This window comes from Crotalus tigris, unplaced genomic scaffold (assembly GCF_016545835.1).
Source record: "Crotalus tigris isolate CLP2741 ecotype Arizona unplaced genomic scaffold, ASM1654583v1 scf7180000017740.2609645, whole genome shotgun sequence".
Classification (NCBI taxonomy): Eukaryota; Metazoa; Chordata; class Lepidosauria; order Squamata; family Viperidae; genus Crotalus; species Crotalus tigris.
This window is the reverse complement of record NW_024096606.1, coordinates 1,046,299-1,072,731: the sequence shown is the minus strand read 5'-3', so window position 1 is coordinate 1,072,731 and position 26,433 is coordinate 1,046,299. Positions and strand designations below refer to the sequence as shown.

Below are 26,433 nucleotides of genomic sequence, written 5' to 3'. Positions count from 1 at the left end.
GAGAGAGGAATTGCGCTTCCCTGCTTCTCTCTCTCTCTCTCTCTCTCTCTCTCTCTCTCTCTCTCTCTCTCTCTCTCTCTGTGTGTGTTTGTGTGTGTGTGTGTGTGTATAAAAAAAAGAGAGTGCACTCACAGTGTTCTCCAAGGAGCTGAAAAGCTTTCTGGACGGAGCTCCTCCCTTTGCTGCGTCTCTGCAGAAAGCAGGAAGCAGGAAGGGCAGGAGAGAGCTAGCTAGCCCAGCTAGGCTGACTCAGGAATTCTGGGAGTTGAAGTCCATGAGTCATAAAAGAGACGAGGTTGACTACCCCTGATCTTGTTGGACAACAGCCTGAAGCTTGTCAGGTGAGCAGCAGATAGGAGAGGGGGGGGAGAGAGAGAGAGAAAGAAAGAGAGCGGGGAAGAGGAGTGACAGACCAAGGGCAGATAGAGAGGGAGAGAGAGAGAGACCCTTTTGACATCTAAAATGAAGATAACACTGCATATATCCTTTTTTTTTACCTGTGTGTGTATGTGTGTGTGTGTGTATATATATATACATACATACATATACATATATATATACACACACACACACACACACACACAAACACACACACACCTATAATAAAGGTAAAAAAGGATATATGCAGTGTTATCTTCATTTTAGATATCAAAATGGTTTTGCGGCTCCCAGTGTTTTGTTTTTGGTGGGAAACGGGTCCAAGTGGCTCTTTAAGTGTTTTGGGTTGCCTACCCCTGGTCCAGGCGATGACGCCCGGTGGTGCCCTCTTCCCTTGCGCATACTATTCACGGAAATTGAATCCGGCGGAGCGCAACTATACCATCCGGGAGAAGGAGCTATTCGTCATTAAAGTGGCATTCGAGACCTGGAGGCATCATCTGGAAGGGGGCGGCATCAAATCAAGGTCCGGACGGACCATAAGAATTTAGAAAGCCTGCAGACCGCTTGGAAAAACCAACGCCAGATCCGATGGTCTCTCTTCTTTGCAAGGTTCAATTTCCGGGTGACGTATATACCGAGCGGTCACAATTAAAGAGCGGATGCTCTGTCCAGGAAGCCTGAATATTCCCGAGCAGAAGACAAGCTTCTGCCCAGGACAGTGCTCCCTATTGAGTCTTTTGCTGCGGTGAGGGAGCCAATAGATGTACGGGCTTGGATTCAGGAGGCCCAGCAGCAGGATGGGTGGGTGGCTCAGCGAAAGGAGGAGGTGGGGCCCAATTCACCATGGACAGTTGTGGATGGACTCCTCCACTATCGTGATCGGCTCTATGTGCCTGGAGGCCCGCTCAGAGGACTCATCCTCAGCCAGTGTCATGATAATCCAGCAGCGGGGCATTTTGGCCTGTTCAAGACCCTGAATTTGGTATCCCGTACCTTCTGGTGACCCCGAATCCAACATGACATTCAGACCTACGTCTCATCGTGTATATCCTGTAGGCAAGCCAAGTCAGCGACAGGGGCCCCACCCGGACTACTGCAACCCTTGTTGACACCCAAAAGACCCTGGGGGGTGGTATCCATGGATTTTTTGATGGATTAACCTCCATCTTCTGGATTCACAGTGGTGTTCGTGGTGGTGGACATGTTGACCAAGATGGCGCATTTCATTCCATGCCGTGGCTTATCGTCTGCCCGTACCACCGCTCTCATGTTCATCCAGCAGGTGTTTCATCTGCATGGTCTTCCTGAAAAGGTTGTGTCCAATAGAGGGGCCCAGTTCACAGCCCGTTTCTGGCAGGAGTTGATGCAAGCATTGGATATCAAGATCTGCCTCTCGTCCTCAAACCGACGGAGGGACCGAGAAGGTCATTGGAATCCGGGAGCAATATCTGCGCTGCTATGTCAATCAGCAGCAGAACAATTGGGTAGACTATCTGGCAGTGGTTGAGTTTGCATTCAATAACTCCCAGCACACCTCCACGCAGATGACACCGTTCTTAGCCAATGTGGGCTATAACCCTCGTTTTTTCCCTAGTTCTCCAATAGATGTAATGGAACCACCAGCAAATGACTACCCGGCAGAGTTACAGGCGATCCATCGATTGGTGCAACGACAGTTGGAAAAGGCCAAGGCTGACTACAAATGGTTTGCTGATCGGTCAAGGCGGGATACGCCTCCACTATTGGTGGGAGATCGGGTATGGCTGTCCACTAGGAACCTACCGTCAACCCAGCCAACCAAGAAATTAGACCACCAATATGTCGGACCATTCCCAATCGAGGCTGTCATCAATCCGGTCGCCTATTGCTTAACTCTGCCACGTTCCATGCGGGTACATCCGGTCTTTCACCGTTCTCTGTTGGTCCCTGAGCAACCGGTGTGTCCACTCCGCCGAGCCGAACCGCCCCCACCAGAACAACATGACGGAGACAGTGCCCCTGAGTACGAGGTTGCCAGCATTCGGGACTCCCATTGGGTGAAAGGACGCTTCCAGTACCTGATTGAATGGAAAGGCTACGGACCGGAGGAGTTCACCTGGGAGGATGCATCTACCATTCATGCTCCTGCCTTGGTGACCGCCTTTCATGAACAATTCCCATCCTGACCGCATCCAGATCGGCAGACCCGGGGGAAGGGCCCTGCGGTGCGGGATAGTGTTGTGATTCCGTGCCAGCCTGTGCTCACAACAGCTGAGTCTGAGGAATCTGAGGAGGAGGTGGAGGAGGCATTTGAAGGGCCATCAGGGGCAGAGGGAGGCTCTGATGAATTACAGGACTCACAGTTTGATGCAGAGCCTGGGCCCTCCAGTAGTGTTTCTGATGAAGCTCAGCTGTGCGAGGAGAACGAGTCAGACTCAGAAGAATCACATCTGATGGACTTGCTAATTGATGCACGTTCCCGTCGTCAATTAGCAAGAGTAAATCAGCAGCAGTCAATGCGACTACTCCAGGGAAAAAGGAGAAGGCACTGAGAGGCAACACCTTGGGACTGCTGTATAAAGAGAGGAGGTCTGGGCGGTGCTGGTTGCTGAGGGCAACCGTTTGCAAAGTACTTCTTGGAATCCTGGTCTGTTCGTCTTGCTTGTGACTTCTCTGTTTGTCTTGCTTGTGACTTCTCGTATGTTTGTATCATGTTTCCTTTGGACTTGAGTTTTGCTGTTTGTGTTTTGGACTATTTGACAGTTTGTCAATCATATTAAAAGAATTTTGTTTTGTTGCAAAGTCTCCAGCCTATTGCATCAGCAGGGGTTTGTGCCTTTAACAAGGATGGCAATAGGCTGGTATAGAACATGGTCGTTCTGACCATGTGTTCTGCTTGGCCGTTAGAGGCTGGATGAAAAGGAACCAAAGTGGCATGCCTAATCATATTCACCCTTAAGAAGGACTGAAACTCTGCAAAAGTAAATTGAGCCCTATTGTCTGAAACTATGACATCTGGGGGCCCATGCATTGCAAAGATGCTGTGCAGAACCTGGATGGTCCTGGCAGTAGTCATAGTGGACAGTGAAATGACATCTAGCCACTTGGAGTGACTGTCCACAACAATGAGGAAGAGTTGCCCCTGAAAGGGGCCAGCAAAATCAATATGAATCCTCAACCAAAGGGCTTGTGTAGTCTCCCATCTATGTACAGGAGCATGTGGCATTTCTGGCCTTGACTGCTGGCAAATGAGGCACCTGTGGTCCTGGGCCTCGATATCTTTATCAAGCCCAGGCCACCAAAAGTAGTTACGTGCAAGTGCTTTCATCCGGACTATTCCCGGATGTCCCTCATGCAGAGAATCAAGGATTCTAGTCCTCAGTGAGGTCAGGATTACTACCCTACTGCCCCACAGGATACAACCCTTATAGTTAAATAACTTCTCCAGAAACTCTGAAAATTAGGGCCAGGACACATTTCTGGCCATCCTGTGAGCACACAGTTCAACACGCCGCTCATCATGTTGTCTGCAACTGTTTCAGCAGCAACATACCCTGCATTAAGGGAAGACTCTGGCAAATCCTGTATAGCCAAGATGTGGTTAGCTGGAGCAGGATCTGATTCTAATAGCTGTAGAGGCAACCTACTAAGGCCATCTGTGTGGCCCATTTCTTTATCCGGTTTGTGAGCCAGACAATAATCATAAGCAGATAAGAATATTGACCACCTCAACATTCTAGGAGAGATAATCTGGGGTCTTTGCTTGTTCATAGTGAACAACCCCAGAAGCGGCTTATGGTCAGTGAAGACCATGAAGTGGCAGCCATATAAAAAGTCATGAAACTTTTTTATGCCTGCCACAATGGCCAATGCTTCCCTATCTATTTGTGTGTAATTGGGTTCTGCAGCAGAAAGGGTCCTGGAGTAATAGGCTATATGGACTTCTGTCCCATCAGCACTGAGATGACTTAACACAGCTCCGATCCCATACAGGGATGCATTACACATGATGCTGACTGGCAACTTCTCATTGAAATGAGCCAACACCGCATTTGATGACAACAACCCTTTAACTGCAGCAAAACTCCTCTCATGGACACTCGTCCACTTCCATGGGGTCTTCTTTTCCAAGAGCCGGTCTAACGGTTCTGCTACTGTGGCCTTGTGGGGGAGGAAAGCATGATAGAAATTAAGGAGTCCCAGGAAGGCCTGAACTTCTTCCTTCGACTTGGGACTGGGTGCCTGCTGAATTGCTTTGAGCTTGGATTCAGCAGGATGAATGCCTTCAGCATCTATATGAAACTCCAGGAATTCTGTGGAAGTGACTCCAATTTTGCATTTCTCCTGTTTGAGCTTCAGCCCTGCTTCGTGAAAACATCACAAAATGGCCTGGAGCCTGTCAGCGAGGTTTTTGACTGATTCCCCAGCTATGAGGACATCATCGAAATATGGGCATACACTTGGAATGTTGAGAAGCATGTGCTCCATTACGCTCTGAAAAATGCCAGGGGCTACATTAACCCTGAACTGTAACCTTTGCACCTTGAAGGCTCCCTGGTGGGTTACAATGGTTTGGGCCTCAGCCGTGGCATTGTCCACTGGCAGCTGCTGATAGGCCTGGGCCAAATCTAATTTGGTGAAAATACGACCTCCCTGTAGAGATGCCAAAATGTGGCTGACTACAGGCACTGGATAGGAGTGCTGCTAGAGAGCTTTGTTTAACGTGCATTTATAGTCGGCACAAATGCAGACTTCTCCATTGGCCTTAAGTGGCATGACAATGGGAGTTTCCCATGGACTGCTATCTATCAGCTCTAAAATGCCTTGTTGCAACAGCTTGTCCAGCTCTTCATTGATTCTCTGCTTTAGGGCAAAAGGCACCTGACAAGGCTTAATCCTTATTGGTGCTATTGAAGGATCTAACTGTAGTGCAATTGGAGGCCCTTTGTATGCCCCTAACTCTGAGCTGAAGACATCAGCAAACTCTTTACACACCCCTGAGAGGCTTGACATTTGTAAGCTATTTAACCCAGTCACTTGAATTCCCAAAGCATCAAACCGATTGAGTCCAATTAGGCTAGTGCAGTTGCCCTCAACAACAACGACTTCCAAGGGACCCTCAAAATTCCTGAACCGCACCCCGAATGTGGCCTCCCCCTTGACATTTACAAGGTTCAATGGTCTGAGCTTAACTTGTTTGCTGCTTCGATTACAAATCTGCTGAAGTGTCCTTTGGAAGATTATCGATAGAGCTGAACCCGTATCCAACTCCATGTCAGAAGGAACCCCTTGCAACTTGACTTTAAGGTGTAACTTCTCCTTGAGTGGGCGATGGGCATCTGTTCTAAACATGCACAAAAACCTACCCTGTTTTGACTGGGCACCCCGGTACCTTTCCGAGGCAACTCTTCTGATAAATGTTCTTTCCTGCGACCCAAACAAATGGCAGCAATGTGGCCTTGCTTGCCACAGGCCTGGCATGTTGCTGTGTGGAACCGGCAGTCATCCCATTTGTGATGGCCTCCACACCCGATACAACGAGAGAAAGAAACTGCCTTGTCAGGTTGCCATTGAGGCCTTCTTTCTGGAGGTTGCTGCAACTGATTGACTTCGTGGTCTGGTTCAGAGTCTTCAAGTCTCTCAGCATCCTCTTGGTGGACGGCCTTCATTCAAGGAGGGTCCTTGGAGAGCCGCAAGGCCTTAACAGCTCAATCTGCTGCTTCTTTGGCCGTTATCTCCCTCAACACATCTTGAAAAGAAATAGTCTCTTTAGCAAAGACCTTCTGTTGCATTTCTCGGCTCCTCAGACCACAAACCAAGCGGTGATGCAGTCTTTCTTCAAGATCTTTGAATTTGCATTGCCATGCTGCTTGGCAAAGAGCGGCAATGAAGTCAGCGGTGGACTCGCCAGGATGCTGGTCTCACTGTTCAAAGGCGTGCCGCCAAGCAATGACCAAAAGCTTGGGCTCAAAATGTTCTTTGAGCATCTTCTTAAGTTCTGCATATGCAATGGACTCAATCAGCGCTGGTGCAACCAAGTTCTCTGTGATGTCGAATGTTGCTTGACCGCAAACACACAGCAGCATCATGGCATTCAATCCGTCGTCTCAAACTTGGTTAGGTAGGTAGTTTTCAACCCTCGTGACATAGGACCTCCACCTCTCTGGATGAGCGACGTTGAATTCTGAGAGTTTTCCTATCTTTGCCATGGTGAGTTTTTTCCCGGCCTTTTCAATGCCTAGTGCTGCGCAGGCTTCCATGCGACTTCCAGGGTGGATCCTTGGAAGCACTCTCCTCCAGCGTTTCCGTACTGGCAGGATAGAGTGAGAGGGAGTAGAACACTGTTCCGACCAAGCGCTTGCTAGGCCTTTCCCCCATAATGACTCAGCTCTTCAAATTGGGCAGCACAATCCCACCTTCATTGCCAATGTTCTGTTTTCTGCTTGGTTCAGCATTGAAGAGGCAGTAATAGAAACAATTACTTCTTTATTGAAGGTCAAAACAGAAACTAACAAGCATTTCTCTGCCCCTATTTATACATTCAGCTCTGGGTGGCGTCAGCTAATGAGAGCGCAGTATTCTCCCACTCAGATGCATAATAAACAGTCTTGTAGACAGCAAGTCTGGCTGGCAGGCCACATGGTCTGCTAATCATTCCTGCACAGATCTCAGCAACCTGTTCCATCAATTTAACTCAATACATTACAGTTCTGGCATTGGTTTAAATACCTGCCCTGTAGCCATTTGAAAGGGGGTGTATCTGGTATTAGAATGGATAGCATTGTTATATGCCTCCAGCAAATCACAGGAGGTTGGTCCAATTGTCCTGTTGATAGTTAATAAAACACCTAAAGTATTGTTCTAGAACTGGGTTTGTTTGTTCTGTTCCCCCCATTTGTTTGAGGATGATGACTAGAACTCAAGCCCTGTTCTGTGCCCAAAAGGTCCAAAAAGGACCATCTCCCCTTCTTCCAGCTGCCTCGAGTGAATGTCACTCAGTGGGCTTTTTCTTCCACTCTTCTCTTTTTCCTACTCTATTTCTTAATATTACTCAATATTTCTTCCATTTTCTCACTCAGATCATTAATAAAAATGTAGAGGAGCACAAACTGAACATTGAACATACTAGTCAATTTTTGTTTCCATTTTGATGAAATGAGCTCTTTTTAAGCCTCAGTTTTGAGATCGTTACAGTATCTATTGCTATCTTTCCTGTTGAAAATTGGCTGCCTTTTATTTCCGTTTCAGACTATTGTCCATCTGGTGAAGTGGAATGGAAATATGCCTTCTTTGACCAAATTTTTCTCTGCCTCTCAGCATCTGCTGTCTGAAATATCTCAAATATTTCAGTTTATGTCATGACAGGGCTGGCATTCATTCCAGCATTGATAAACTGAATTATATTTCTGTAGCATTTTATTCTTGTGTTTTGCTGGCTCCTATAAAATAATGTACATATACAGGTAGTCCTCAACTTACGACCACAATTGAGCCCAAAATTTCTGTTGTTAAGTGAGACATTTGTTAAGTAAGATTTGCCCCATTTTACGACCTTTGTTGCCACAGTTGTTAAGTGAATTACTGCAATTGATAAGTAGTAACCTGGTTGTTAAGTGAATCTGGCTTCCTCATTGACTTTGCTTGTGAGAAGGTTGCAAAATGGGATCACATGACCTTGGGACACAGTAACGGTCATAAATATGAACTACGTGCCAAGCAGCTGAATTTTGATCACATGATCATGGGGATGCTGCAAAGATTACAACTGTGAAAAACGGTCATAGGTCACATTTTCCAGTGCATTGTAACTTTGAATAGTCACTAAACAAACTATTGTAAATCGAGACTACTTGTACTTTGAATCTGGAAGAAAAATGTTCTCTAAGAAACCAATTCAATGTAGCCAATGCTATAAAATTGATAATTTGGCTCTTTTTTGCATTGGTAACTGTACGTAGGCATTTTTGACTCTTAATGCAATTATAAAAGAACATATTTTCTTATGATTCTTGTAAATTAGCCATATGCATTGAGGGGTGGGAGTGAGCAAAAGATTAAATATGTATGGTGCAAACATGTAGTGCAGGCATGTGAATTAAATATTTGTGTCCAACACTGGGATGCAAGTACAAAAATGGTGATGTCATTTTCTTATTTTTTCATCACCACCAGTCATATTATTATTATTACCAATATATAGAAAGAAGAAAGGGTGAAGAGACAAATATAGCATCAATACTTTGGATCATTTTTTCAGGATCATCAGACTACTAGATTAGTTACAAAGTACAAAATTGTAGCAAGATATTAATAGAGCAGAAGTGAGAGACAGGGTGAATAGATCAGCTCTCTGATGAATATTATAGGAAATATATCACATATATTTGTAGAATCCAATTCCACATCCATATTAGGTTCACATAGAGATCCCTGCTGCTTTCAATATTTGGAAAATGTGCAGTTTTCATAAGTGTGTTTACTTTCTCTCTCTCTCTCTCTCTCTCTCTCTGTTTGTGTGGATTATAGTGCATATACCTTGTCAAAATCAAAGCCTTTAAACATAATTTACCCATTTGAAAAGTAGTTTATAGGACGCAGATGAATCTTCAGGTACAGAGATATCAGCTATAAAATATAATAAACCAATCAAACCAACTATATTTTACTTATTTTTTTAAAAAAAGATTAATTAATACTTTTAAAATGTATGGTTAGGTCTTAAATAACAGGCTACCTCATTTTTATTTATATTGCAAAAGGAACCTAAATCAAAAACAACATCTTTTTTAAAAAATAGGGTACATATATTGCAAAAAATTGATTAGCACTACAGAGAAAATGCATTGATCAAGGAAAACTGGCTATTGAGGAAATGAAGAAATGAGCAACTTGAAATGTAAGCTAGCAAATGAATGAAAAATTGAGTTGTGTGAATCAGTGATTAAAAGTTTATATTTTTCTTCATATACATTGTTTTCCTGTTCCTAAAACTATTTTTGACATTAATGGAAGCTAAATATAAAATTCAGACTGCAAAACAGTCATGGTTAGTTTCTCTCTACCTTTAACAAAATCAACAATTCTATGAGACAAAACTTTTTGTAAAGGATCTGAAATATTGTATGTAATTTTATTTATTATACCAGATTTGTAGAATGAAGCAAATATTTGAAGGAGTTTTTAAAGTTTTTTTTTTTAATTCTGACCGACTAAAACTGCAATAAAGTGATGCATACTCTAACGTTATAATATTCCTTGCAGAAAATTTTTAAAAGTTAGGGCATTTAGATTTATTGTATGTTACAGAAGCCTGGTTTCTCTATACCCTCATAAAAGAGGTTCTGAATCATCTTTTTGTGGTGATCTCATATGAGCACTCTAGAAAAAGTGAGCACTCTGGCTGATGATTCAACTAATCATACCTGCATTTTGTCTTATTATGGAAACAAACAAACTGAAATGGGTGGGTCTGATTCTCTTTAATTTTCTAAGTATAATCTATATATTTGACACCAGTAATTGTTGGTTGACATAAATGACTTCTCTGCCCTGTAAATCTCTAGCATTCAGCTTATCTCTCAAAATAATGTTCTGTAAATAATCATTTGAAGAGTACAATATTGTTGACACTTCAAGAACAAAAGGGCACAACTGAAACCTCTTTGTAACTTTAATAATACTTTAAAAAAGGAGACTTCCGGTCTTGCGCAGTAGTGCAGCAGCCAAGGGATTTCGGGGCTCTGTGCCCTTTGGCTGAATTTCTTCCTGTTAGGGGACCCTAAATGGACCAGAAGCTGCCCCAAAGAGGTAGAAAAGAAAGAAGGAAGTCCCGTGGACCACAGAGAGATGGCAGTTGACCCAATTGATCCAGGAGAAGACTTCCAGAAACCAACAGGAGAAAGGCTACCCTAACTTCAGAGTCTAGCCCAAGCTACAAGCAACCGAAGTCAAAAAGCACTATTTTAAGCTGATTGTAAACAGCACATTTGAATCTGGGCAAAATTATCGATTTTCTCTATCCTACTTATTAACTCTCCTAGGGGAAAAAAATTCCCAAGAAGCAAAAAAACCTCCGAACGTGAGTAAATAGTAAACAGAAGCGGAGAATTAAACCTTTTATGGAGGACCAAAACATACAGAAATAAAATGAAATGAATATAAAACCTAAATTTGGATAAGTTTGGAATTGTTGAATGGTTAAGATTCTCATTTTAAAGGCAATTTTCATTAATTTGAAAAATAAACTGGTGCTGACATCTAGTGGTGGATAAAGACTATGATAAAAAGACCATGGCTTTTATACAGGACTTGGCAAAATATGAAAAAAACTAATCTATGCTTGTGACATTCAAAGATATAACACTAGAGAACAGCTGTGACAAAAAAGAAAACAATTTGGGTTGCAGACAAAGAGAGGATTATAAACTTCAGGAAACCTTTTTGAACCTTTTTGGATTATAAATATCTACTAAACTGTGACTCTAAAGGTATTTGCAGAGAAAAGAAAAGCTCAATTCTTTTTTTAAAAGATTTTATTGATTTTTTTTCTTACATACATATAATAATTTTCAACCAATGTGCTATCATATAAGGAACGGTTGCTAGAATTGGGTATGTCTAGTTTAACGAAGAGAAGGACAAGGGGGGACATGATAGCAGTATTCCAATATCTCAGGGGCTGCCATAAAGAAGAGGGAATCAAGTTATTTTCCAAAGCACCTGAAGGCAGGACAAGAAGCAATGAGTGGAAACTAATCAAGGAGAGAAGCAACCTAGAACTAAGGAGAAACTTCCTGACAGTTAGAACAATTAATCAGTGGAACAGCTTGCCTCCAGAAGCAGTAAATGCTCCAACACTGGAAGTTTTTAATAAGAGACTGGACAGCCATTTGTCCGAAATGGTGTAGGGTTTCCTGCCCGAGCAGGGGGTTGGACTAGATGACCTCCAAGGTCCCTTCCAACTTTACTATTATTATTATTATTATTATTATTATTATTATTATTATTATTATTATTATTATTATTATTATTATTATGGATCATTGCACAGTCAGCCAGATGTTCATACTGGATTTGGCATTTTGTCTACCTATCGAGTCCTTACCCAGGACCTGGGATAGGCAGATGTGGATGTTTGATGGTATTACAGATATTGTCGCAGGATGAAAGCAGTTCCTAGTAAGGCCGCCTTTTGCAATTGACTAATAGCGAATTTGTCAATGCCAATGTGTTCAAGTGGTGCTCCAGTTGTTTTGGGATTGCACCCAAGGAGCCTATTACTATTGGTACTACCTTTGCTTGCTTTTGCCACAGTCTTTCTATTTCTATTTGTAGGTCTTTGTATTTTGCTATCTTCTCCAGTTCTTTCTCGTCTATTCTGCTGTCTCCAGGCACTGCCACGTCCACTATCCAGACTTTTTGTCTTTCTTATCGACAATTGTTAAGTCTGGGGTGTTATGTTGCAGGTGCTTGTCTGTTTGAATTCTGACGTCCCAGAGCAGTTTAATTTTATCATTTTCTATGACTTTCTCTATTTTATGATCCCACCAGTTTTTGCTTACAGGCAAATGATATTTTTTGAAGATCTTCCAATGCACAATTGTTGCTACTTTGTCATGCCGCTGCTTGTAATCAGTCTGTGCAATCTTCTTGCAACAGCTTACCAAGTTGTCCACTGTTTCTTCAGCTTCTTTGCATAGGCGGCACTTACTGTCTGTTGCTCTCTTCTCAATTTTGACTTTGTATGCATTTGTCCTTTAGGCTTGGTCTTGTGCAGCCAGAATTAGTCCCTCGGTCTCTTTCTTCATTTTCCTGCGTCTAGCATTGCAGGTTTTATTAATTATCTGCTTTCCCCGCTATTTTTTTCATGTAGTGGCCAGGGTAGTGCAACATTGTCTTCCCATGCCTCTATTCTGTTCTTCAGTTGGTCTTTCTTGTAGGCCAGTTTGGTCTCTCCAGTAGTCAGTAAGCCTTCCTGATATACTAATTTCAGTGCATCTTCATCATTGTTCTTCAGATATTCTTCCAAAGCCATGTTTTCTTCTTCAACCATCTGATGTACTTGTAGCATTCCACGCCCACCTATTTGCCTTGGTAGATAAAGTCTATCAATGTCACTGCGTGGATGAATGGCATGATACATTGTCATTATTTTTCTGGTCTGCCTATCCATTGCTTTTAGTTCTGCTTGAGTCCAGTCCACTATTCCAGTTGTGTACCTAATGACTGGAATTGCCCAGGTGTTGATTGCCTTTATGGTATTTCCTCCATTGAGTTGGATTTTTAAAGATCTTCTTCACTCTCTTGATGTAGTCACCTGTAATTCTTTTTTCTGACTTCAGTGTGCTTGATGTTGTCAGCTTGAAGGTATACCCAAGTATTTTGTAGTATTCTCCTCATCCAGACTCTTAATGTTATTTTCGTGGGCATCTTGATTTCTTCATTTCACTATTTTTCCTTGTTTGAGAGTAAGTGTGGCACATTTGTCCAAGCCAAACTCCATTACAAGATCTTGGCTATATATACGGACAGTGTTGAGCAGCGATTCTATTTCAGATGATGTTTTTCCATACAGCTTCAGATCATCCATATAAAGGAAGTGGGATAGTCTGGCAGATGTTTTTGATGTTTGATAGCCATGTCCTGAGTTATTCAGTATTGTTGACAGAGGAAACAATGCAATAACAAATAGTAATGGTGATAATGAATCTCCTTGAAATATTCCTCTCTTGATATTAACCTCTCCCAGCTTTTCACCCTTGATCTGCAACTGTGTCTTCCATTGTGCCATCGATTTTTGCACAAATTTTCTGATGTTTCTACTTACTCCTGTTATTTCTAGGCACTTGATTATCCAATCATGTGGCAGAGAGTCAAATGCCTTTTTGTAGTCAATCCATGCAACATTCAGGTTGGTCTTCCTTCTCTTGCAGTTTTCCAAGATCATTTTGTCTATTAGGAGTTGATCTTTTGTTCCTCTGCTGTTGGGGCGGTTTCCTTTCTGCTCATGTGGAAAGAGATTGTTTTAACTAGATGCTGTTGTACTACTGCAATCATCTTACCACCCAGTTAGTAATTTTAATGTTGTTGGTAAGCAGGTAATTGGCCTGTAGTTACCTGGTGTTGCCCCTTTTTTGCTGGATTTTTCATTATTAGGTATTTTTCCCAGTTGTTAGCCACTTTTCAATTTCTCCTCCTTGTCTTATATTGTTGAATTTGCTTGGCAATGAGTGGGGTGTATACAGTTGATTGGTTCAACCAAAACCTGCAGTTCATCTTCACCTGGTGCTTGACCAATTTTTGATTTTCTTTGCCTTTTTTCTACATTTGTGTGTTTATTTACTATTTCTTTTCATTTCAAACTTCTGTTTTATTTTGCTCCACCTCTTTTAAACCAAGCCCATCCTTGTTGTGTTTCTTTGGTTATCCATAATCTGCTCCGAACTGCCTGTTTCTTCCTTGTCGGTACTGGACTGAGTCCTTGCAGTTTCTCCATTGATGGATTGGTAGAGACGTTTTTGATTGGATTGAAATTGGAAGTTCTGCCTATAGTTTGCAATTTGAGCTTCATATCTACTGATTTTCTTGGCTATAGCTGTTATTTGTTGCTTTATTATTTCCAGTGCTTCCTTGATCTTCCTTGTTTCTAAGTGGTATTTCTTGATTAGGTATTCTTTGGTCTTCTTGTTCTTCGGCTTCTTTTCTTTCATCTGTTCTAGCTTGCTTGCATGTGATCTTAACTTGCTGATCTTATTTTCTATTCTAACCTTCCATTTTTCTGGTGCACTGTTTGTTTGTTTTTCTTTTTTGTTGATTTTGCATCCCAGGTATTCAGTTATAACTGCAGCTGTGCTGTACATTAGTTGGTTTGTTTCTTGCAGTGAATTGGTGCTTATACTTGCTATTGCAGTATTTGCATCTTTTAATGCTTGTACTAGCTGTTTCTTTGGAACAAGCTTCAATGCAGGCAGCCTTATTCTGTTGTTTTTGTGCTGTTCTAGATGCTCAGTTATTCTTTGTTTCAATTCTTTTATTTCTTTAGTTAGAGGGTTTTGTTCTTCCTGAGGAAGAGGTGCCTGGTTTCCAAATGAGAACAGTTGTATAGCTCTACTGGATTCTTTCACTGCCAACTCCCCCTGGTTTGCCTCTACATTCTGAATTACTTCTGGTAAGGCTTTGATTTCTTTGCCCTGGGTAAACCTTTGCAGTTCGCCCCCAATTTTTTTTCCCCCCCCTTTTGGGGGTTTTCTGTGAATACTTAGTTTCGTGTTAATAAATCGGCGTTGATCTGCTAGTCTCTGTTTCTGTTATTTCTGATTCTGGATTTTTGTTCTTTTCGCAGAATTGTGCATTTCGTTTATTATTATTATTATTATTGATCATCGCACAATCAGCCAGATGTTCAGACTGGATTTGGCATTTTGTCTACCTATCGAGTCCTACCCAGGACCTGGGATAGGCAGATGTGGATGTTTGATGGTATTACAGATATCGTCGCAGGATGGAAGCATTTCCTAATAAGGCCGCCTTTTGCAATTGACTAATAGCAAATTTGTCAATGCCAATTGTGTTCAAGTGGTGCTCCAGTTGTTTTGGGATTGCGCCCAAGGAGCCTATGACTATTGGTACTACCCTTGCTTGCTTTTGCCACAGTCTTTCTATTTCTATTTGTAGGTCTTTGTATTTTGTTATCTTCTCCAGTTCTTTCTCTTCTATTCTGCTATCTCCATGCACTGCCACGTCCACTATCCAGACTTTTTTGTCTTTCTTATCGACAATTGTTAAGTCTGGGGTGTTATGTTGCAAGTGCTTGTCTATTTGAATTCTGAAGTCCCAGAGCAGTTTAATTTTATCATTTTCTATGACTTTCTCTATTTTATGATCCCACCAGTTTTTGCTTACAGGCAAATGATATTTTTTGCAGATCTTCCAATGCACCATTGTTGCTACTTTGTCATGTCGCTGCTTGTAATCAGTCTGTGCAATCTTCTTGCAACAGCTTACCAAGTGTTCCACTGTTTCTTCAGCTTCTTTGCATAGGCGGCACTTACTGTCTGTTGCTGTCTTCTCAATTTTGACTTTGTATGCATTTGTCCTTAAGGCTTGGTCTTGTGCAGCCAGAATTAGTCCCTCGTCTCTTTCTTCAATTTTCCTGCTCTTAGCCATTGCCAGGTTTTATTATTATCTGCTTGTATGCATTTGTCCTTAAGGCTTGGTCTTGTGCAGCCAGATTAGTCCCTCGGTCTCTTTCTTCAATTTTCCTGCTCTTAGCCCTTGCCAGGTTTTATTATTATCTGCTTTCCCAGCTATTTTTTTCATGTATTGGCCAGGTAGTGCTTTGTCTTCCCATGCCTCTATTCTGTTCTTCATTTGGTCTTTCTTGTAGGCCAGTTTGGTCTCTCCAGTAGTCAGTAAGCCTTCCTGATATACTAATTTCAGTGCATCTTCATCATTGTTCCTCAGATATTCTTCCAAAGCCATTTTTTCTTCTTCAACATCTGATGTAGCATTCCACGCCCACCTATTTGCCTTGGTAGATAAAGTCTATCAATGTCACTGCGTGGATGAAGGGCATGATTCATTGTCATTATTTTTCTGGTCTGCCTATCCATTGCTTTTAGTTTTGCTTGAGTCCAGTCCACTATTCCAGCTGTGTACCTAATGACTGGGATTGCCCAGGTGTTGATTGCCTTTATGGTATTTCCTCCATTGAGTTTGGATTTTACGATCTTCTTCACTCTCTTGATGTATTCACCTCTAATCTTTTTCTTGACTTCAGTGTGCTTGATGTTGTCAGCTTGAAGGATACCCAAGTATTTGTAGCACTCTTCCTCATCCAGACTCTTAATGTTATTTTCGTGGGGCCTCTTGATTCCTTCAGTTTTCATTATTTTTCCTTGTTTGATAGTAAGTGTGGACATTTGTCCAAAGCCAACTACTCATTACAAACTTGGTATATATACGGTAACAGTGTTGAGCAGCGATTCATTCAGATGATGTATTTGTCCATACAACTTCAGATCATCCGTGTAAAGAAGATGGGATAGTCTGGCAGATGTTTTGATGTTTGATAGCCATGTCCTGAGTTATTCAGTATTGTTGACAGAGGAAACAGTGCAATAACAAATAGTAATGGTGATAATGAATCTCCTTGAAATATTCCTCTCTTGATATTAACCTCTCCCAGCCTCTCACCATTGATCTGCAACTGTGTCTGCCATTGTGCCATCGATCTTTGCACAAATTTTCTGATGTTTCTACTGACTCCTGTTATTTCTAGGCACTTTATTATCCAATCATGTGGCAGAGAGTCAAATGCCTTTTTGTAGTCAATCCATGCCACATTCAGGGTGGTCTTCCTTCTCTTGCAGTTTTCCAAGATCATTTTGTCTATTAGGAGTTGATCTTTTGTTCCTCTGCTATTGGAGTGGTTTCCTTTCTGCTCAGGTGGAAAGAGATTGTTTTCAACTAAATGCTGTTGTACTGCATCAGCTACCACACCAGTTAGTAATTTGAAAGTTGTTGGTAAACAGGTAATTGGCCTGTAGTTGCCTGGTGTTGCCCCTTTTGCTGGATTTTTCATTATTAGGTAGGTTTTCTCAGTTGTAGTATATTGTTGAACTGCTTGGCAATGAGTGGGTGTATAACAGTTAGATGTTTCAACCAAAACCCATGCAGTTCATCTTCACCTGGTGCTGACCAATTTTTGATTTTCTTTGCTCTTTTTTCTACCATTTTTGTTGTTATTACTAGTTCTTTCATTTCAACTTCTGTTTTATTTGCATCCACCTCTTTTAACCAAGCCGCATCCTTGTTGTATTTCTTTGGGTTATCCCATATCTGCTTCCAGAACTGCACTGTTTCTTCCTTGTCAGGTACTGACTGATTCCTTGCAGTTTCTCCATTGATGGATTGGTAGAAACGTTTCTGATTGGATTGAAATTGGAGGTTCTGCCTATAGTTTGCAATTCGAGCTTCATATCTACTGATTTTCCTGGCTATAGCTGTTATTTGTTGCTTTATTATTTCCAGTGCTTCCTTGATCTTCCTTGTTTCTAAGTGGTATTTCTTGATTAGGTATTCTTTGGTCTTCTTGTTCTTCAGCTTCTTTTCTTTCATCTGTTCTAGCTTGCTTGCATGTGATCTTAACTTGCTGATCTTATTTTCTAGTCTAACCTTCCATTTTTGTGGTGCACTGTTTGTTTGTTTTTCTTCTTTGTTGATTTTGCATCCCAGGTATTCTGTTATAACTGCAGCTGTGCTGTACATTAGTTGGTTTGTTTCTTGCAGTGAATTGGTACTTATACTTGATATTGCAATATTTGCATCTTTTAATGCTTCTGCTAGCTGTTTCTTTGGAACAAGCTTCAATGCAGGTAGCCTTATTCTGTTGTTTTTTTGCTGTTCTAGATGCTCAGTTATTCTTTGTTTCAATTCTTTTATTTCTTCAGTTAGAGGGTTTTGTTCTTCCTGAGGTAGAGGTGCCTGGTTTCCAAATGAGAACAGTTGTATATCTCTGCTAGATTCCTTCCCTGCCAACTCCCCCTGGTTTGCCTCTACATTCTGGATTACTTCTGGTAAGGCTTTGATTTCTTTGCCCTGGGTAAACCTTTGCAGTTCGTCCAATTCTGTTTCTGTGAATACTTTATTTCGTGTTATAAATCGGCGTTGATCTGCTAGTCTCTGTTCTGTTATTTCTGATTCTGGATGTTGTTCTTTCCAGAACTAGTGCATTCGTTTTAGATATCCTCTTCTTGTTGGACTTGATCTGTAGTAACAGATCATTATTTCTTTGTTTTCCATCACTGTGTATCTGCGACGGGTAAACACCTTTTCTTCCAGTAGTTCTGCAGCTGCTGGCCCTGGTTGCTCAGCCAACAGTCCTGAGTCCTGTAACCCATTTTTCACCAGATATCCAGGAACTCCAATATCTAGCACGGACCTTGTTAACCCGGGCGACGTCCGAGCCGGTATGGCATTCTGCAATTTACGTCTCACCATATTTTTTATGGGAGAGACACTCTTTGTCTGACTCCTCTGATGAGACCTGTCCAGTATGGTTGAACCTCTGGCATAGCTCTCATCTTTCTCAGAGTACACAAGCCCCACAACCACGTCAAGGTAGTGCCTCACTGGGGGATTATTATTATTATTATTATTATTATTATTATTATTATTATTATTATTGATCATTGCACAGTCAGCCAGATGTTCAGACTGGATTTGGCATTTTGTCTACCTATCGAGTCCTTACCCAGGACCTGGGATAGGCAGATGTGGATGTTTGATGGTATTACAGATATCGTCGCAGGATGGAAGCAGTTCCTAATAAGGCCGCCTTTTGCAATTGACTAATAGCGAATTTGTCAATGCCAATGGTGTTCAAGTGGTGCTCCAGTTGTTTTGGGATTGCACCCAAGGAGCCTATGACTATTGGTACTACCCTTGCTTGCTTTTGCCACAGTCTTTCTATTTCTATTTGTAGGTCTTTGTATTTTGTTATCATTATTATTATTATTATTATTATTATTATTATTATTATTATTATCGATCATCGCACAGTCAGCCAGATGTTCAGACTGGATTTGGCATTTTGTCTACCTATCGAGTCCTTACCCAGGACCTGGGATAGGCAGATGTGGATGTTTGATGGTATTACAGATATCGTCGCAGGATGGAAGCAGTTCCTAGTAAGGCCGCCTTTTGCAATTGACTAATAGCGAATTTGTCAATGCCAATGGTGTTCAAGTGGTGCTCCAGTTGTTTTGGGATTGCACCCAAGGAGCCTATGACTATTGGTACTACCCTTGCTTGCTTTTGCCACAGTCTTTCTATTTCTATTTGTAGGTCTTTGTATTTTGTTATCTTCTCCAGTTCTTTCTCTTCTATTCTGCTATCTCCAGGCACTGCCACGTCCACTATCCAGACTTTTTTGTCTTTCTTATCGACAATTGTTAAGTCTGGGGTGTTATGTTGCAGGTGCTTGTCTGTTTGAATTCTGAAGTCCCAGAGCAGTTTAATTTTATCATTTTCTATGACTTTCTCTATTTTATGATCCCACCAGTTTTTGCTTACAGGCAAATGATATTTTTTGCAGATCTTCCAATGCACCATTGTTGCTACTTTGTCATGCCGCTGCTTGTAATCAGTTTGTGCAATCTTCTTGCAACAGCTTACCAAGTGGTCCACTGTTTCTTCAGCTTCTTTGCATAGGCGGCACTTACTGTCTGTTGCTGTCTTCTCAATTTTGACTTTGTATGCATTTGTCCTTAAGGCTTGGTCTTGTGCAGCCAGAATTAGTCCCTCGGTCTCTTTCTTCAATTTTCCTGCTCTTAGCCATTGCCAGGTTTTATTATTATCTGCTTTCCCAGCTATTTTTTTCATGTATTGGCCATGTAGTGCTTTGTCTTCCCATGCCTCTATTCTGTTCTTCATTTGGTCTTTCTTGTAGGCCAGTTTGGTCTCTCCAGTAGTTAGTAAGCCTTCCTGATATACTAATTTCAGTGCATCTTCATCATTGTTCTTCAGATATCCTTCCAAAGCCATTTTTTCTTCTTCAACCATCTGATGTACTTGTAGCATTCCACGCCACCTATTTGCCTTGGTAGATAAAGTCTATCAATGTCACTGCGTGGATGAAGGGCATGATTCATTGTCATTATTTTTCTAGTCTGCCTATCCATTGCTTTTAGTTCTGCTTGAGTCCAGTCCACTATTCCAGCTGTGTACCTAATGACTGGGATTGCCCAGGTGTTGATTGCCTTTATGGTATTTCCTCCATTGAGTTTGGATTTTAAGATCTTCTTCACTCTCTTGATGTATTCACCTCTAATCTTTTTCTTGACTTCAGTGTGCTTGATGTTGTCAGCTTGAAGGATACCCAAGTATTTGTAGTACTCTTCCTCATCCAGACTCTTAATGTTATTTTCGTGGGGCATCTTGATTCCTTCAGTTTTCATTATTTTTCCTTGTTTGATAGTAAGTGTGGCACATTTGTCCAAGCCAAACTCCATTACAATATCTTGGCTATATATACGGACAGTGTTGAGCAGCGATTCTATTTCAGATGATGTTTTTCCATACAGCTTCAGATCATCCATATAAAGGAGGTGGGATAGTCTAGCAGATGTTTTTGATGTTTGATAGCCATGTCCTGAGTTATTCAGTATTGTTGACAGAGGAAACAGTGCAATAACAAATAGTAATGGTGATAATGAATCTCCTTGAAATATTCCTCTCTTGATATTAACCTCTCCCAGCTTTTCACCATTGATCTGCAACTGTGTCTTCCATTGTGCCATCGATTTTTGCACAAATTTTCTGATGTTTCTACTTACTCCTGTTATTTCTAGGCACTTTATTATCCAATCATGTGGCAGAGTTATTATTATTATTATTATTATTATTATTATTATTATTATTATTATTATCGGATCATCGCACAGTCAGCCAGATGTTCAGACTGGATTTGGCATTTTGTCTACCTATCGAGTCCTTACCCAGGACCTGGGATAGGCAGATTTGGATGTTTGATGGTATTACAAATATCGTCGCAGGATGGAAGCAGTTCCTAGTAAGGCTGCCTTTTGCAATTGACTAATAGCGAATTTGTCAATGCCGATGGTGTTCAAGTGGTGCTCCAGTTGTTTTGGGATTGCACCCAAGGAGCCTATGACTATTGGTACTACCCTTGCTTGCTTTTGCCACAGTCTTTCTATTTCTATTTGTAGGTCTTTGTATTTTGTTATCTTCTCCAGTTCTTTCTCTTCTATTCTGCTATCTCCAGGCACTGCCACGTCCACTATCCAGACTTTTTTGTCTTTCTTATCGACAATTGTTAAGTCTGGGGTGTTATGTTGCAGGTGCTTGTCTGTTTGAATTCTGAAGTCCCAGAGCAGTTTAATTTTATCATTTTCTATGACTTTCTCTATTTTATGATCCCACCAGTTTTTGCTTACAGGCAAATGATATTTTTTGCAGATCTTCCAATGCACCATTGTTGCTACTTTGTCATGCCGCTGCTTGTAATCAGTTTGTGCAATCTTCTTGCAACAGCTTACCAGGTGGTCCACTGTTTCTTCAGCTTCTTTGCATAGGCGGCACTTACTGTCTTTTGCTATCTTCTCAGTTTTGACTTTGTATGCATTTGTCCTTAAGGCTTGGTCTTGTGCAGCCAGAATTAGTCCCTCGGTCTCTTTCTTCAATTTTCCTGCTCTTAGCCATTGCCAGGTTTTATTATTATCTGCTTTTATTATTATTATTATTATGGATCATCGCACAGTCAGCCAGATGTTCAGACTGGATTTGGCATTTTGTCTACCTATCGAGTCCTTACCCAGGACCTGGGATAGGCAGATGTGGATATTTGATGGTGTTACAGGTATCGTCGTAGGATGGAAGCTGTTCCTAATAAGGCTGCCTTTTGCAATTGACTAATAGCGAATTGTCAATATTATTATTATTATTATTATTATTATTATTATTATTATTATTATTATTATTATTATCTGGGTTTAAAAAAACGCTCATACATATTTAATTCCTAATCCTTCATTCTTTCCTCTAGCCATTGATAAAATAAGTCCCAAGTTTGATAATATTCTGTTTCTTCTTTTTCTTTCAGTCTCATAGTCAATCTGTCCATCTCTGCGCATTCCAATATTTTTTTAATTATTTCTTCCTCTGGTGGTATTCCTTCATTTTTCCAATATTGTGCAAACATTATTCTTGCAGCTGTTGTGATGTGTTAAATCAAATATAGGTTTTGTTTGTTAGCCTTTTCTGGCATTATACTTATTAAAAAATGTTCAGGTTTAAAATCTACGTGTTTTCCCAATATCTTTTCTAACCAAGTATGTATCATTTTCCAACAGCTCTTTGCTTTATCACATGTCCATCAAACATGATAATACGTGCCTGAATTATTTTTACATCTCCAACAATTATCTGACATATTTTTAAACATTTTTGCTAGTCTTGCTGGTAGCAGGTGCCATCTATAAAAAATTTTCCTTATGTGAAGTTGACATTGTCAATTTATAATTTCTGTCCCATAACTTTTACCATTTTTCTAGTTCTATATTATACCCAAATTTTTTCACCCATCTTATCATTGTTTCTTTAACTTGTTCACTTTCCATTTCCAGAATTAACCAAAAGGTAATTTTCTTAATTAGTTTCTCATCTGAAGTTAACAAAATCTTATCAAATACAGTTTGTTCTTTGTCAAAGCCAAATAATTTAATGTCTTTTTCATATCTACTTTGCATTTGTAAATGTGCCTACCATGACCAGTTGATACCCTGATTTTCCAGTTTTTGTTTAGATTTTAAATTCCCTTCAGAATTTAGAATATCTGTATATGTCCAGGTCTTTTCAAAATCTACCAAGTTTGGATGTACAAATGCTTCCATGGTTGACAACCACCCTGGAATTTTCATGTATATTTTACTTTTAATTTTTTCCCATGCTGTTAACAATACATTCCTTATATAGTGATTTTGGAAATACTTATGGACTCTATTTTTCCCATACCATAAAAAAGCGTGTCACCCCAATTGTAAATCAGGACCCTCCAAATATAACAACTTTTTTTTTCTGAGAGTTAACCATTCTTTCACCTATGTTAAAACAGATGCTCGATAATACAGAACGCACTCTGGTAACCCAAAACCTTCATTTTCCTTAGTATCTTGTAATGTTTTCATCTTAATTCTAGCTTTCTTTCCTTGTCAAAAAAAATTAATGAATTTAAATCTTGAAAGAATTTTTTTTCGAGTTTTACCAGTATTGTTTGAAATAAAAATAGAATTTTCGGCAGGACATTCATTTTTACTGTAACAATTCTTCCTAATATTGACAATTGCAAATTTCTCCATCTTTCCAAGTTGAGTTTTATTTGATTCAATAATTTTATATAATTATCTTCTTTTATTTTATTTTTTTATAAAGATTTTATTGGGTTTTTTTCATCAACATATGTTAATTTTTCCAATCCACAAGTTGTCTGGAGTTTGCTATGCTAATTCCTAATCCTTCATTCTTTCCTCTAGCCAAGAATAAAATAGGTTCCAAATTTGATAGTAGTCTGTATTTTCTTTATCTTTCAACCTCATAGTTAATCTGTCCATCTCTGCACATTCCAATATTTTCCTGATTCTGATGGCAGTCCTTCATTCTTCCAGTATTGTGCAAAAATTATTCTCGCTGCTGTAGTAATGTGTAAGATTAAATATAATTTCTGCTTATTAGTCTTTTCAGGCATAATACCTAGTAAAAAAAGTTCAGGTTTAAAATCCACTTGTTCACCCAATATTTTTTCTAACCACATATGTATCTTTCTCCAATAGGCCTTTGCCTTACCACATGTCCACCAAATGTGATAATACGTGCCTATGTTATGTTTACATTTCCAACATCTATCTGACATATTTTTAAACATTTTTGCTAATCTTGCTGGCGACAGGTGCCATCTATAAAACATTTTATACAGATTTTCTTTGTATAAAGTTGACATTGTTAATTTGTAGTTTCTCTCCCATAACATTTGCCATTTTTCTAATTCTATATTATAGCCAAAAATTTTTGCCCATCTTGTCATTGTTTCTTTCACTTGTTCACTTTCCATTTCCAGAATTAACAAAAAGTTATATATTTTCTTAATTAATTTCTCATCTGAGGTTAACAAAATCTTATCAAACACAGTTTGATCCTTTAAAATCCATTTTTACATCTTTTTCATATCTACTTTGTATCTGTAAATGCCCACCAGGACAAGTTAATTCCCTGATTTTCCAGTTCTTGTTTAGATTTTGATTTCCCATCAATATCTAGAACAGCAGTTCTCAACCTGTGGGTCACGACCTTTTTGGGGGTCGCACGAGTCTTTCACAGAGGTCGCCTAAGACAATCGGAAAACACATATTTCCGATAATCTTAGGCAGGGCTTGTCAACCGCCTTCTCTCCCTCCCCCCTCTGCTCCACCACACTTGTTTGTGGAAAATATGCTGCTTGGCGGCAGTCTGCACAAACTCTACCAAATGTGGCCTGCAGGGGGTGCATGAAGAGCACAGACGCAGAGCAAGGCCCCCCCTCCCCAGGGACTCATTGTACAGTAACCGGATTGACTTCTTCTCATGCATGCAGGTCAGGGAAGGGGAGGCCGCTGCAGCACCCAACTCCTGCGCCCATCAGCTGGCGACCCCCAAACTTGCGCTTGTCAGCTGAGAGGTCTGGCGATGGCCACCAGTCTCCTTTGCCACCGTGCCCATCCTCGACCCCTCCTCCTCTGCCCGTTCATGTCGAGCCCGCCGGGAGGGAGGGAAGGAGGAAGGGACTCCTCTCCTAAGCTTCAAAGCATGATCAGCTTCCCAAGGGTGCCACAATCCTCACGAAAGCGGGGGGGAGAAGCAAAGGGGACGAGAAAGCTCGTGGCGGGCTCGAAAGAGCACCTGTCAGCGTTGGTAATGAGAAATTCCCCACAAACCCAGGGAAGGGGTGGAGAAAAGGAGCCCCCTTTGGGAGGAAACCGCTATCTTCTTCTCCTTGGCTTTGCACTCTTCTCTTCCTTGGCAGATGGGCTGCCAAGCCTCTGCTGGCTGGAACGTCCTTTCCTTCCCTCCCTCTTGGTCTCTTCCTCCTTCTCTCCCTCTCCCATTGTCCCTTCCTTCCTTCCTCCCTCCCTCCCTCCCTTTCCTTCACCTCCCTCTTTGTCCCTCCTTCCCTCCCTCTTTCCCCTTGGCCCTTCCATCCTTCTTTCCTTCCCTCTTGTCCAGAATAGGGGTGAGCCTCTACAGCTGATCCATGCTTCCGCTGAGCATCCCAGAAGCAGATCAGCTATAGCAGCTCTCCTGCGCTCCTGCCCAGCAAACTTGCTCGAGCTTTGCTGGAAAATATGCCACTTGCTACTTTAGCAGAAGCATGTGAATCAGCTGTAGCCCAGCAAAGCTGAGCAAGTGAGCTGGGCAGAGCTCTCCTCTGCCTCTGCCTGTACACAGGCAGGTTTGTCATGTTGCCATAGCCATCGGCAGCAAAGCCACCAGCCACGCTGGCAGCCTGTCTCCCTCCCCTTGTCCCTTCCTGGGCACAGAGGGGGAGAGGAAGGAAGGGACAAAGAGGGAGGGAAGTAAGGGACAATGAGAGAGGGAAGGAAGGAAGGAACAATGGATGGGAGGGAGGGAAGGAAGAGAGGGACAAAGAGAGAGGTGAAGGAAAGGAAGAAAAGAAGGAAGGAAGGGACACGGGGAGAGAAGGGAGGGAAGGAAGGCAGGCACCCACCCCAGTCCCATCCCAGAGACCCACAGATTCACCCCCACAGGCACTCTGCAACCTGAGTGATCAGCTGGCCGCACCCCCTGGCCATTGATCACATGACCCAGGGATATTGTGAACGTCATAAGTATGAATCAGTTGTCAAACATCCAAATGTAAAACACATGACCCTGGGGATGCTGCAACAATCATAAGTGTGAAAAATGATCATAATTTGCTTTTCAGTGCTGTTGTAACTTCAAACAGTCACTAAGTGAATTGTTGTAAGTCGAGAACTACCTATACTTTCCCATTTTTTTCCTCTTTTTTTGGTCAAATTTTTGATACCCCCCCCCCGGCCAGCTGGATGGGTGGTTGAGGGTCACCACAACATGAGGAAATGTATTAAAGTGTCGCGGCATTAGGAAGGTTGAGAACCACTGATCTAGAATATCTTTATATGTCCATATTTTTTCAAAGTCTACCAAGTTTGGATTATAAATGCCTCCATTGTTGATAACCACCCTGGAATTTTTAAATATATTTTAGCTTTAATTTTTTCCCATACTGTTGACAAGGCATTTCTTATAAAATGATTTTGAAAATACTTATGGACTCTGTTTTTCCCGTACAGTAAGAAAGCGTGCCACCCCAATTGTAAATCATGTCCCTCTAGATACAATAACCTTTTATTTCTAAGTGTTATCCACTCTTTCACCCATGTTAACACAGATGCTTGGTAATACAACATCCATTCCGGCAACCCCAAACCTCCATTTTCCTTAGCATCTTGTAATGTTTTCATCTTAATTCTAGCTTTTTTC

General features: G+C 41.1%; 1 protein-coding gene across 1 annotated transcript; it reads left to right on the top strand.

Moving 5' to 3' along the window:
- The first annotated feature begins 746 nt into the window (after positions 1-746).
- On the top strand, positions 747-8,685 carry LOC120306489. Its single transcript, XM_039339805.1, has 4 exons — positions 747-904; positions 1,036-1,370; positions 1,563-1,693; positions 8,665-8,685. Exons 1-4 carry the CDS (start codon positions 747-749, stop codon positions 8,683-8,685), a joined length of 645 nt encoding a protein of 214 aa, XP_039195739.1.
- Positions 8,686-26,433: the final 17,748 nt, after the last annotated feature.